A 12,676-nucleotide genomic window follows, 5' to 3' on the forward strand; every position below is an offset into this window, starting at 1 on the left:
TATGCTTGTTGAACTAATATTATCATGTGTGAATTTCGGGGGGGAGGGTTCTGTTGCTGATGAGTCATTTTATTATTTCCTATCTTATCTTCGTTCTCAAGATTCGTACAAAGTAAAATCATTTTTCCTGCTAAGACGATTATAAAAGGTTTAATCCGTAAAGCCTGGGCTAAAAACCCCGCACTTTTTTGCAGATCTTAGCTTTTAGCGACACGCACATTTCCCATATTGATTCAATATACATGTTGTGTCTTCTGTCTCTAGTTGCAAGAACAAGCTATATCCTGACAATCTGCCCCGAACTAGTGTGGTAATTGTCTTTCACAACGAGGCATGGAGCACGCTGCTGCGGACCGTCCACTCTGTCATCGACCGCTCTCCCCACACACTCCTGGAGGAGATTGTTCTGGTAGATGATGCCAGTGAGCGAGGTATACACACACACACACACACATGTGCGTCTATTTTCATTTCAGCCTTATTTTTATTTGTCAAATGGTGTGATTTTCATCAAGTTTGTGACGGCTGGTCAACATCGCCGGTGTGTTGTGCGCCACTCCACCCCGTGCAATACTGTTAATCCCTGTTTGGTAGTTGGGATTAGGTCTTTAATTCGTCAATTGCAGGGATTACACTCAACTATTGTGCCAAGGCATGAGCACAACCCCATTGCATCCCGAGGTCAGGTGTGAGCCAAAGGTGTTTGTGGTGGCTGTTGCTTTAAGACAACCGCACATGTGTTCTGTTTGATCTGTCTGCGCCGTAAAAGGAAAAAGGGTTCCTGTAATCCAACCCCTGTAGTTTGCGCGTATGTTTGTGTATTGGTGTGAGCCTACTTTTTTGTGCTTATTTTTTGTACGTATCTCTAGTCTTTGTATCTCAGGGGTGTCAAACTCATTTTTGTCGCAGGCCACATTATGATGACTGTTTCGCTTGGACGGCCGTTATGACCGAAACTATATAAAAAAAAAGTCAAGAATAACGTTTTATTCAATTATCGTTTAAGTAACTGTAATGAGGGGTTTGGTAATGAGAAAATGCTGACAATATGTCACTGATTTATTACCTATGAAGATTTGAAATTTTGGTCCAGATTTTAGCCAGCATCGTGGAAGTGGCCATCTGAAATGATGTGGCGGGCCTTGAGTTTGACACATGTAGACGATCTGAGGGGGAAAACACGTAGTTTGGGTTTGAAATGTTTATTTTATGTCATGGAACTTTTGTGACACACACCACATAATGTACTCAACTCAACTTTATTTCTCGAGCGCTCTCACAACAGCTGCAGTTGTAACAAAGCGCGTTACAGAATAAATGATGAAACATTCAGAAAATACAATCATAAACAACCCCGCGCCATTCCTATCTGATGCTTTGTTATTGGAAGTGGTTGTAGAAATAAGAGGAGAGATTGAAAGTCTCCTTTCACCAGTAAATCGTTTAAAAAAAAAAGGCATAGAAAATCCAATTGGTCTTCTCGCTCTGTTGAATAATATCTTATTTAAATGTGCGACCGCATGCGCAGGGTCATAGGGCTCTTTGCACATCATTTCTCGTGTTGCCAAAATACAGAACGGTCTTTTCCGACTGAGTATTTATCTTAATATGGTTATGCTATGCAATATTCTTATGCATAATCACACTTTGCGATAAAATGTTGTTTTTGAATACGCGTTTGGTATTATTAGTGTCAAATGAAGGCAGCCAGACATGGAGAGTGAGTGGACAGGCTGTCTGCTTCATATCAATGAAGAAGCACAAAAAAAGCTCACAGTGATTAATGTCCCATGGAGCTTTTCCACATCTTTATATTGAATGGCGTCATAGTATCCAGGAACTGTTGTTTTTTTTTGTTCCTGGTGTCTCTGCTGAACAAGTCTAGTTCTCCTTTTGATTCAATGTTTTCATGCATGGCAGTGTCCGGGAAAGCAGCTGCGGGGAGAGGACAAAACGTGTTATCATTCATGAGTGACTTGAGCATCGTTGGGAAATCCACGCGAGCGTCAAACAACATTGATTTTGAAATGCCGATGTGCAAATCCTAACACAATGTTCAGGGTATTGTTTGTGGTGCTTTTGGGATAAAACCAAAACACTTTTTTTTTTTAATTTAAGGCTCAAAGTTGGCTGTTTACAGTACTCGAGACTATGAATGAGGGAAAGCGGTAGTATCCTCAACGGATATCATAGTTTATGTGCAATTTGCCTGCTTCATTTGTAGGAAAAATAGCATTTTGTTTTCAAGTACTCACCGTCAGTCTCTCATATCCATTCCCCGATCTGCATACATTTGTTTTGTTCCGCAGTATATGTTTCTTCTCGATATGGAATGCGATTAAGAACCTGCAAGATGAACTCTGAGAGTGCTCTCATCTTTCATTCTTGTGTGGGTTAGATTTCCTAAAGCGACCGTTGGAGCAATATGTCCGAAGGTTGGAAGTCCCCGTGCGAGTGGTGAGGATGGATCAGAGGTCTGGTCTCATTCGAGCTCGCCTCAAGGGAGCGTCCATCTCTACGGGGCAGGTTAGTCAACTCTGTGCGCATGTGAGCAACTTGCACCTCTGTTGAACTGCGCTGCCTATGGCTGACACAATCTGGAAATCTATTTTTTTTTTTTTTTTTTTTTTTCGTAGGTGATAACCTTTCTGGATGCTCACTGCGAATGTACGACAGGCTGGCTGGAGCCGCTGCTCGCTCGCATCAAACAAGACAAGTACGACCTGTGCGCCCCTCAAGCGGCAAACTAAGCAAGCTAGCATGCAAGGGGGCTTGCCCTCATCTTAACTCATTCAGTCAATTCTGGAGCAAGTCTGAAAAGACGTTTAAAAAGGTCTTTGGGAGTGAATGAGTTAATTTGCTGCCTCATGCGAGCACTCGCACAAAAAAGGAGAGGTTGGCAAAGGCGTGACATGCAGTCTTTTGGTTACGAGTGCACGATGTGAGGGTGAGTGTTTGCTTGTGCACTAGGAGAACGGTAGTGTGCCCCATCATCGACGTGATCAGCGACGACACCTTCGAGTACATGGCGGGTTCGGACATGACGTACGGAGGCTTCAATTGGAAGCTCAACTTCCGCTGGTACCCAGTGCCCCAAAGAGAAATGGACCGCCGCAAAGGAGACCGCACACTTCCTGTCAGGTGGGTGATACCGCCCCCGCCGCTTTAGTTCAACATGTCCGCAGTCACATCCTGTGTGCTGTCTCGGTCATCCCATTTTTTACCGTTTTGCTTGTCACTGCTAATTGCTAATAAAATGATCACAAAAGGGAGAGAAGAGACAAACAGTGAACCTTTTTTTTCCTTTGTGAGTCATGAAATTTCAACCCTGAGTTGAAGGTTCTTTTTGTATTTCAGCCTTCCTGTCATCTTTTCCTCCTACTCTCGTTTCCATGCTGACTTGACTCCATTACTCAAGGTCACACGCATCATGTAACGTTTTATATAACATACTACGTCGCCGCATTTGGCTTTTTCTTCTTTTTTTTTTCAAACATATTTTTCCCCGATTCCTTCACAAAATGTAGCTTTCCATTATCAGGAAAGGAAATTTCTGTCATGATCATAACAAAAAAAATCTGCTTTCACATGATAGCAGTAGGTATAATGAAATTGTTATCAACAACCTAATGTATGATTTAAAAACATGATGACTCAAATGGTATTATCGGCACATGCAGGAGCCTTTGCACGCTTCAGCGACGTCGCTCGGCTTTCGGATGTCTGCGTTTTGGGAGAGCGACTGCTGCGGGAAGCCACGGTGACTCAAGTGCTGTTATGGCTTCTCGCAGCTTCTAATTTACCGCTAAGTCTTTTGGTCCTTCGGCAGGAATGGGAAAGAGACTTCAAAATGACAAAGTCATAAAAGGATTTAGCCAAAAAATATCAAATGGAAGCGCTAGTTGGAAAATTATATTTTACCACGTGAATAACTTTATGTACTTACATTGATCCCTTGTCAAATCAAAATGCTCTTTTTGACTTTTGGTCATGATGGCAGTGACCTGAACATTTCTGCGCCGTTAATTACCTTCAAATAGATCTTTAAAAGGTTTTAAATAGTGTTAGGAATTTATTACAGCACATAAGGTTTTGTCACAAAAACTGTAGTAGTTTTTACATACATTGCTAAGTCAGTAGATAACTTTATTCATCCCGTGCGGGAAATTAGATAAGGAGAGTAAATCTCACATTAACTGAATGACATTGCAAGGTCGACTGCAAAGTGACTTACCAAAATTTGGGTCAGCCAACAGCATCCCTTAAAAAAAAAAAATAAATAAATATATATATATATATATATATATGGTCAAATTATATATCAAATATATATGTATCATTTTTAGCTGTAAATCCTTATCCAGAAAAGCAATTGTTTGTTTTTTATTGTTGACCTTTGGTTATGATTACAGGGGGGGGACACCCGATGTGAACGCATTTTTACTGGTCAATACCTTTATATTCTCCAGTCTCTTTGTTTTGCTCGCTGTTAGATTCTCATCTGTGACTATTACGCATTCGGGCAAGACAGTATTTGTTCCGCTACACCCGAGCCACTTATTTTCTACTCTGAGTTAAACAGCAGCACCCCAATGTGTTGTTTTTTTTCTTTTTTCCACAAGACGCTGTCTTTTGTTTAAGTGAACCTGGCAAAAATAAGCCGCTGCTGCAAGAAAGGAAATTATTTTTGGAAATGGAAAGCGGGATGTCGTCGCACCGTTTTTAAATGCACTCGAGACCGTCACGTCAACAGAGAAGAAAAGCAACGTGGAAGGGTTGGGGGGTTTGGGGTGGGGGGGGGGGGATTATCGGTCTATACATCTTACAGACTTAAATAGTGTTAATTAATGTTTTTCCCCTCTTACCTGTTTTATTTTGACAATACTTGCCGTTTTCATATTATTCTATATCTTGGCTTGCTTTCTGGAGCCAGTCAGTTTCCCTGCTGTGGGAACTTTGTTTTCTTCTCCTTTTTATTAGATCTCTTATCTCTGCAGAGGTTCTCGTGTTATGTTGGTGCAAAAGGCAGATTACGACATGGACCGGTCGCCAGTCATGTCGAGACAACCATTTACACTCACATTTGCACCCTCACTGAGTGAGGTCTGAACTTACGCTGTGAAACGAATGAACCGTGACACCATTGGTGTGTGCGCGTGTCTTTATGTGACACTTGGAAAAAAAAACAATTGAAAATGAACGACTCGCGTTGTTTTCCAGAACTCCCACCATGGCAGGAGGCTTGTTTTCTATCGACAGAGATTATTTCCAGGAGATTGGCACTTATGACGCGGGCATGGACATCTGGGGTGGAGAGAACTTGGAAATCTCTTTCCGAGTGAGTGGCCACACCAACAGCTTTGGGACACGAGTGCCTTCTTCCACTTGCGCCACACACTGAGAGGTTGAGAGTAACCTGCATGCTCCTGTCCCCTCGTGACCTTCCACTGTGTGTTTTGGTCACAGATCTGGCAGTGCGGCGGAACCCTGGAGATTGTCACATGCTCGCACGTGGGCCACGTGTTCCGAAAGGCGACGCCCTACACGTTTCCTGGAGGAACGGGACAGATCATCAACAAAAACAACAGACGCTTGGCCGAAGTCTGGATGGATGAATTTAAAAACTTCTTCTACATCATCTCCCCCGGTGAGCACTTGTTTGTGTGTGTGTGTGTGTGTGTGTGTGTGTGTGTGTGTGTGTGTGTGTGTGTGTGTGTGTGTGTGTGCGCGCGCGCACGCGTGCAGCAGGAGTGATCTATCCATTAAAACCTGGATATAGTGTGATATCGCTGGGATGGCCCAATAGTGTGGGACTGGGGCAGGGAGTAATTTCACGCTAAGGAGCAGCAATTAACTTACGCACACGCATGCATGCGCGGGCGCGCACAGACACACTCACACACACACACACATACACACACACAAAGACACTGTCATAGGAGATATATTGGCAAAATGCAAAATTCCCTCTCCTAAAACTAGCAGATTTGCACAAATGTGCCATCTTGATTTTACTGCACCATGCTGCATGTCATTTGAAGCAACAATGAAGGCCATGCAAAGACACGCATGATGCATAGATTACCGTATTGGCCCGAATATAAGACGATGTTTTTTGCATTGAAATAAGACTGAAAAAGTGGGGATCGTCTTATATTTGTGGTCGAGAATTATACCCATTCACGACGCTAGATTGCGCCAGATATCATTAAAGCAAATGTTGAACTTGACTCCCCAGGCCAAAGTGAACCCCTGTCACGAAGAATAAAAATAAAAATAGCGGTAGCACGAAGAAGAAAAATAAAAAATAGCGGTAAGAAAGAAAAGAGAAGAAAATAATAGAAGAGATAACAGAAAATGGAGAAAAGTAGTGACAATCTGGAGAAAAGTGGGTCGAAGATCATTTGTTTCAGATGTACTGTAATTATTTTCTGTATAAAAATTAATTTGGTGTTCAAAAAGTCTTTTTTCAAACTTGAATCTTGAAAAAGGGGGGGTCTCTGAGATAGTCTCTGGGTGTGGAGCTTTGCGTGGTCTCCTGTGCTAATGTGGGTTTCCTCGGAGTACTCCAGCATCCTCCCACATTTAAAAAATAGGTTCTCCAATTAAAAACGAGCCATAATATCGTTTTGGACAGCAGGGTACTGTGGTAGTTTTCGGGTACTGCTATGCTAGAATGGACAGATGTGTCACTTTTATTCCCTTTTTCAACATAAACTGTTTCGTTGCCTCTTCTTGTGACTAACTTGTGGCTACTGAGGAACAAAGGTACATGACAAGATGGAAACACTAAATGTATGTCTTTCCCCCTAAAAATGAGGGTGTCATTTTCGGGACATCTTATGCTAGATCAGGAACATGTAAGATAAGATAAGATATCTTTTATTAGTCCCACACTGGGGAAATTTACAGCCTCCAGCAGCAAGAATGTAGGGAGAAAGAAGAAGAAGAAAGAAAGAAGATTGCTTTTTTTCTTTTTTTATGAAATAATGATTTAAGGACGGCATGAATGGAAATAAATAAAAAGACCTGCTGCTATGACAAAGTGGCATTACTGGTTTTCCTGCTGGGATGTGGATGTACCCGCATCCCAGCCATGGTTTATTTCACGACCACCCACAACCTGTAAGGACACACCGCATCCACATCTCTGAGATGAAATCCAGTCAAAACCAACTTTTGCCAGCATTTGCTGGTGGATTCATGGTGCGCTCAATTCAACCACAACCATCCTGACTAAATGAGCTGGCGAATGTGTCTTCAGGTGTGACCAAAGTGGACTACGGTGACATCACGTCTCGCACAGTTCTCAGACAGAAGCTCCAATGTAAACCTTTCAGTTGGTACTTGGAAAACGTCTATCCCGACTCCCAGATTCCCCGCCACTATTACTCCCTGGGAGAGGTATGCACTCAAATCTTTATTTATGTAGCGCTTGACATAGAAACACACACACACACACACACACCATCACAAAACCACCTGCATTTGTGATGATTAATGGTTACATTGTGTGTGGTTTTTTTCCCCCTGACAGATCCGAAATGTGGAGACCAACCAATGTCTGGACAATATGGCCCGCAAAGAGAACGAGAAGGTTGGGATTTTCAACTGCCATGGCATGGGTGGCAACCAGGTAAAATTTTCCCAAAACGAGATGCCTGAAATAATTGATGACTCAAAGGTTACAAAATACCTTCAAACTGCTTAAGACGTCATCGTAAGCAGCTTTTTGTTGTTGTTGGTGGTGGTTGTGGTGTTCCTTGCAGGTGTTCTCTTACACAGCCAATAAGGAGATCAGAACAGACGACTTGTGTCTGGACGTGTCCAAATTAAATGGACCTGTCATGATGCTGAAGTGTCATCATCTCAAAGGCAACCAACTGTGGGAGTACGACCCCGTGGTGAGTGCAAACCTTTGACACCACCATCATGACTCTGTCACAGTTGAGACAAACAACATGATGACGATGTATATGTACTACTAATAATAATACATTTTATTTGTAAGCGCCTTTCACAGCACTCAAGGGCACTTTACAACCAAGAGCATACAATAAAACCACAGATAAAATTATAAATAAAAGAAGAGATAGATTTAAGTTGAATATGCAAGTCTGAATAGGTGGGTTTTGAGCTCGGTTTTGAATGTGGGAAGAGAGTCAATATTACAAATATTGGGTGGAAGTGAGTTCCAGAGTTTAGGGGCAGAGCGGCTGAAGGCTCTGCACCCCATTGTGCTGAGACGGGCAGAGGGTACAGAGAGGTGGACGGAGGATGAGGACCTGAGTGAGCGAGAAGGAATGAAAATCTGACAGATGGGGGGGGGGGGGCAAGGTTATGGATGGCTTTGAATGTACAAAGTATTTTAAAATTGATTCTGAGTTTGACAGGGAGCCAGTGGAGCTGTCGGAGGATGGGGGTGATGTGATGGAAGGAGGGGGTTCTCGTGATGATCCGGGCTGCTGAATTCTGAACAAGTCTAAGTTTATGGAGGAATTTGTGATGGACGCCGAAAAGAAGTGAATTGCAATAAAAAGAGTCGATAATGACGAGACTGTGAACAAGGATAGCAGTGGTGTGAGGAGTAAGAGAGGGACGGAGTGGCAAGTGGTAAGTTTTGGACCTGGGCTTTCAGTGGGTATTTAGTGACCAAATCCACTTCATAGCTCATAATAATGCCGTCACGTCACAAAATCATGTACAAAAAAAACCCAAGTCACACTCAGCGGCACGCATTGCATTCATAGCAGATTAACTCCACAAATGAAAATCTGCATTCACATATTTGAGGATAATACCAAAGTAAAAAAAGTTCGCTACATTTTTTTCAATACATCACCTTTGCCAACTCCAAACCTGTACAGGACATCATAGGGCTTCACAATCAATATTTATCAAGGTAAAAACTTGAAATATATCGGTAGCATCGTACGCGCCAAACGCCCTAACCCCAATCGCCCTAACCCCGATCGCCCTAACCCCAATTGCCCAAAACTACTACATACAACATACAAGCTCGTCAGCAAAGCAGTGTTGATTGAACTAGCTCGATAAAGTCCCGTTTTTCTTGAAAAGTGCGCCCGTTTATTTTTGCATCAATGTTTTTATTAATTGTTGCTTTTTGCCAGATTCAAGGTATTTCTGTGACCACTAGGGGTTTTTCCTTTCATCAACAGAGCGATACCAACAATTTTGTCCATGTGCGTATTGCCATTTTGTATAGTGTTGATAGGTTCTAACGGTTGTGACTTTAGGTATCAAGACGGTGATCATAGTTGTTTTATTCCCCACTTAAGCTCCTGGTACCAATTGTGTCCAAAGCGGATAGTAACGTTGTGCTAAATCGGAGTGAGCGATGAAATAATTTTGTGTGTGTGTGTGCGTGTTGTGCAGAAGCTGAGCCTAGTGCACGTCAACAGCAACCAGTGTTTGGACAAGGCCAGCGAGGAGGACAGTCAAGTGCCCAGCGTCAGAGACTGCACGCACTCGCGCTCGCAGCAGTGGCTGCTCCGCAACGTCACACTACCGGAAGTCTTCTGATGGCGCACACTCACTTCACACATACGCGGAGCAAACGGACCATTTTTTTGTCTTTAAAAACAACAAAAAAAAGAAAAAACAAGCAGCAAAAAATAGAATGTAACTAGTGCTCCGTGTGGATGTGAGAGGACAACACCTGGGATGGTACGACCTCAAGGAACAGTGTCGCATCCTCAGGAGGAAGCCCGAGGGGGGAAAGTCTCCCACCGGGGGATGCCGGATGTTCTCGGCGAGTGACTGATGCCCACCTGTCACATCATCTTGTAACGTTTACTGACTGCCTCTTGTTATGGAGTGTGTGCACTTAATTTGCGTGTGTGTGTGTGTGTGTGTGTGTGTGTGTGTGTGTGTGTGTGTGTGTGTGTGTGTGTGTGTGTGTGTAACTTGTTTGTTTAGTTTTTTTATATTTAATTCAGTCATGCATTGTGAAGAGCTCCTATGAAGACTGTTTCCCCATTGTGTGCCTCCTTACAGTGTGTCTCCCTCTAGTGTCTTCTCCTTGTCTTTACACCCTGCAGACTGACGTGGGCCTCAAGGACTGCTACAGACATTTGGAGAGGCAGAGAAGATAAATAACGTTTGTGATATCACACCTTTTCTATGTCCTGTTTTTACATGGTTGTCTCTTGTCCCGTTTAGCATTGAGGCTAGAATACTGCTCACTGCCTATTTACACACACACACACACACGCGCACACAGCCTGACCCTCGAGTCCATTGGGCGCTCACATGAAAGCAGGGTTTGGCCAAACGTTTCCACATCTTACGCACTCTAGTCTTCACTTGGGGTCGCAGGTGAACTGGAGCCCAATTAGGCAAGTTAGGAAAATACATCCTGCCACGAGTCTACTTCCTGTACATCAATTAAAGATGCGCCAAACAGTGCACACAATTTAATTACAAAAACCAAAAGAGCTTTCGGAACCCTGCTTTAAAGCAACACTCCAGTGTGTGCGGCGTGGGTGACAACCTTCTTCCACCGTAGTTGGTAGCCAAATTGACCCTTTTTGATTTTTTTCTGAGGCTTCTTGAGTTCTTGCTTCTCCACAAAGCCTGTCGGAGGGTGCCACTGAGTCATTCAGGCACTAGAGTTGAGAGGAAGACATCTTGCACATCGTCAGCCTCTTAAAATAATGGCCTGTGTTCCATTCTGACAAAACCTTTTTTTTTTCTTTTTTTTTATTAGCCTTAATCACCTCCCCAGGATGCTGGCCACATCTGCTAAAATCACCGACATATTTCGTTAAACAGATCATTCAATTTTACCCCTGATGCATTTGTTAATAAAGAGAATCATTGATGTTTTTTTGTTTGTTTTATGTTTTCTGAAAAAAATGACCAGCCATTATTTTAGGAAGGTGACGATATCTCAGCGTATCATATTTTACCCCACTTTTACATCATATCTCATTTAGTTCAGCACTAATGGCCATCATGTTCCATTGTGTTTTACATATCACTGAGAGTCTATGTTGTCGCTGTGTTCAGAATCTCTCCTGCCAATTACTCTTGCATAATCACTAGGGATTTGTACGTAGTTAACTGTAGGCTTCACTAAAACTGTGACAGTCTGGGGCTGCTTTGCTTATTCAGGATCTTCGGTCCGCTACAAATCCAGATACGGCGACTGAGTATGTAGGGCTTTTTTTAAGCAGCGGATCTACAGTTCACAAAAAAGTCAACAAAAGAAAAATGAGTAGGGAAGTAACGGAATGATTCCAAACACATTCACTGTGGTCGAAATTGCAATTTCTTTTCATAATTGACTAAAAATCGACTGTGTGATGGTCTGGGGCTACTCTGTTCCTGCAGCACCGCTGTGCCCTAACAAGCCTACCACAGCAACAATATTGGGAATTCCTCGGGAGTGGGGGAGTGCACTTTTGAGTCCACTGTATAAAAATCCATTAGGAGTGATTAGGGAGTAGGGAATGACGATTCCCAACAGTGACGGACGGTGTTTACACTCTTTGGAAGAATCATCTTTGCGACTGTGACATGGCCAAGGGGACGTTTTGTGTTTAGACTGTACTGAAATGTGCTGACTTACACGTGCAACTTTTTCTACAGTGAACGCTTCCAAATATAGGAAATAAAAGTGAAGGCATTTACACGGCCTGTCACGGACAAACGTCACCTATGTGAGTCTTTGTTGTTTCTCAGCCTTGATTTGACATTGAACATTTACTTACAGTGACACAACTCGTTTTTTGTTTTTCTTTTTGGGAAAGTGCCTGACAGACTTACAGAGCGATTCTGAATCCACTTATCACGTGTTATTTCTAGCACTGAAAAATAATGGATGTGCTCTGTTCCAGGGGCATTCCCCTTTAACATCTTTCTGGTCCCTCAAAGGATTGACAACATGATGCGTTGAATTATTCATCAGCAAAAAATCGCAGAAAATCTTTGTTTCCCATTGGCGTTAAATATTGTATGATTATTCTGTTTGTGTGCTTCCTCTGCATACTGAATAATGTATTTAATTGTATTTTTATCCTCCTACACTTTTCTCATCAAACATTTCACAGCATCCGAGCTAAACATGCTTCAAACGGGGACAATGGAATATATATTTATCAGTCACATTTACTGCAATAAATACATGCATAAAGCCTCACGTGACAAAAGTTATTTGGAAAATAAAAATCAATCGCACCTCATTACAATAATCACGCTTGCAGGCCCCATGACAGCTTCTAATAAGACTTTTTATGCTTGGGATTCCAATGCATGACTATTATCTGACAATATAAAACCACCCTAATTTGGGGGGAAAAATTTTGGATTACAGGAAACAGTATAATTCCCAGTCAGCAAAATTGGTCTGGCCCAGCTCTGGGGCAGACACGGCAGTACACTCGGCCCACATACCTCAATGAATGACGGTCCTGCAGTGGCCCACGTCTGGCATCCATGATGTGGGCCGCATTCGGCCCAGATCTGAGCCGCATTGTAAAACCATATCTGGCCCTACTCCGGCCCGACGCTGGGCCAGAACAGGTTCCTGATATCAGCCTGAATTAAACCTCAATGAAGCCACATCTATCATTGATTTCAATTTTTAAAAAAAAGTCTCAAAAACGACTGTTATAAAAATATGTTTAGCCGAAAAAAATGACCATGTATAGTA

The 12,676-nt window shown here is 42.7% G+C and overlaps 1 protein-coding gene across 5 annotated transcripts in view; it reads left to right on the plus strand.

Moving 5' to 3' along the window:
• galnt1 (UDP-N-acetyl-alpha-D-galactosamine:polypeptide N-acetylgalactosaminyltransferase 1) overlaps positions 1-11,679 on the plus strand; it is a 41,531-nt gene extending 29,852 nt beyond the window's left edge. For all 5 annotated transcript variants that reach the window (XM_086113451.1, XM_086113455.1, XM_086113453.1 and 2 more), the window contains 10 exons: positions 265-431; positions 2,399-2,526; positions 2,637-2,716; positions 2,971-3,141; positions 5,221-5,338; positions 5,467-5,647; positions 7,265-7,404; positions 7,538-7,636; positions 7,770-7,904; positions 9,397-11,679. In XM_086113451.1, the coding sequence (XP_085969577.1) occupies positions 265-431; positions 2,399-2,526; positions 2,637-2,716; positions 2,971-3,141; positions 5,221-5,338; positions 5,467-5,647; positions 7,265-7,404; positions 7,538-7,636; positions 7,770-7,904; positions 9,397-9,543 (1,366 nt within the window). In that variant the 3' untranslated portion in view covers positions 9,544-11,679. The remainder of the gene's footprint in view (positions 1-264; positions 432-2,398; positions 2,527-2,636; positions 2,717-2,970; positions 3,142-5,220; positions 5,339-5,466; positions 5,648-7,264; positions 7,405-7,537; positions 7,637-7,769; positions 7,905-9,396) is intronic.
• The last annotated feature ends 997 nt before the right edge of the window (positions 11,680-12,676 follow it).

Source organism: Hippocampus guttulatus, chromosome 6, assembly GCF_054856545.1.
Source record: "Hippocampus guttulatus isolate MCC_2025c chromosome 6, RoL_Hgut_1.0, whole genome shotgun sequence".
Classification (NCBI taxonomy): Eukaryota; Metazoa; Chordata; class Actinopteri; order Syngnathiformes; family Syngnathidae; genus Hippocampus; species Hippocampus guttulatus.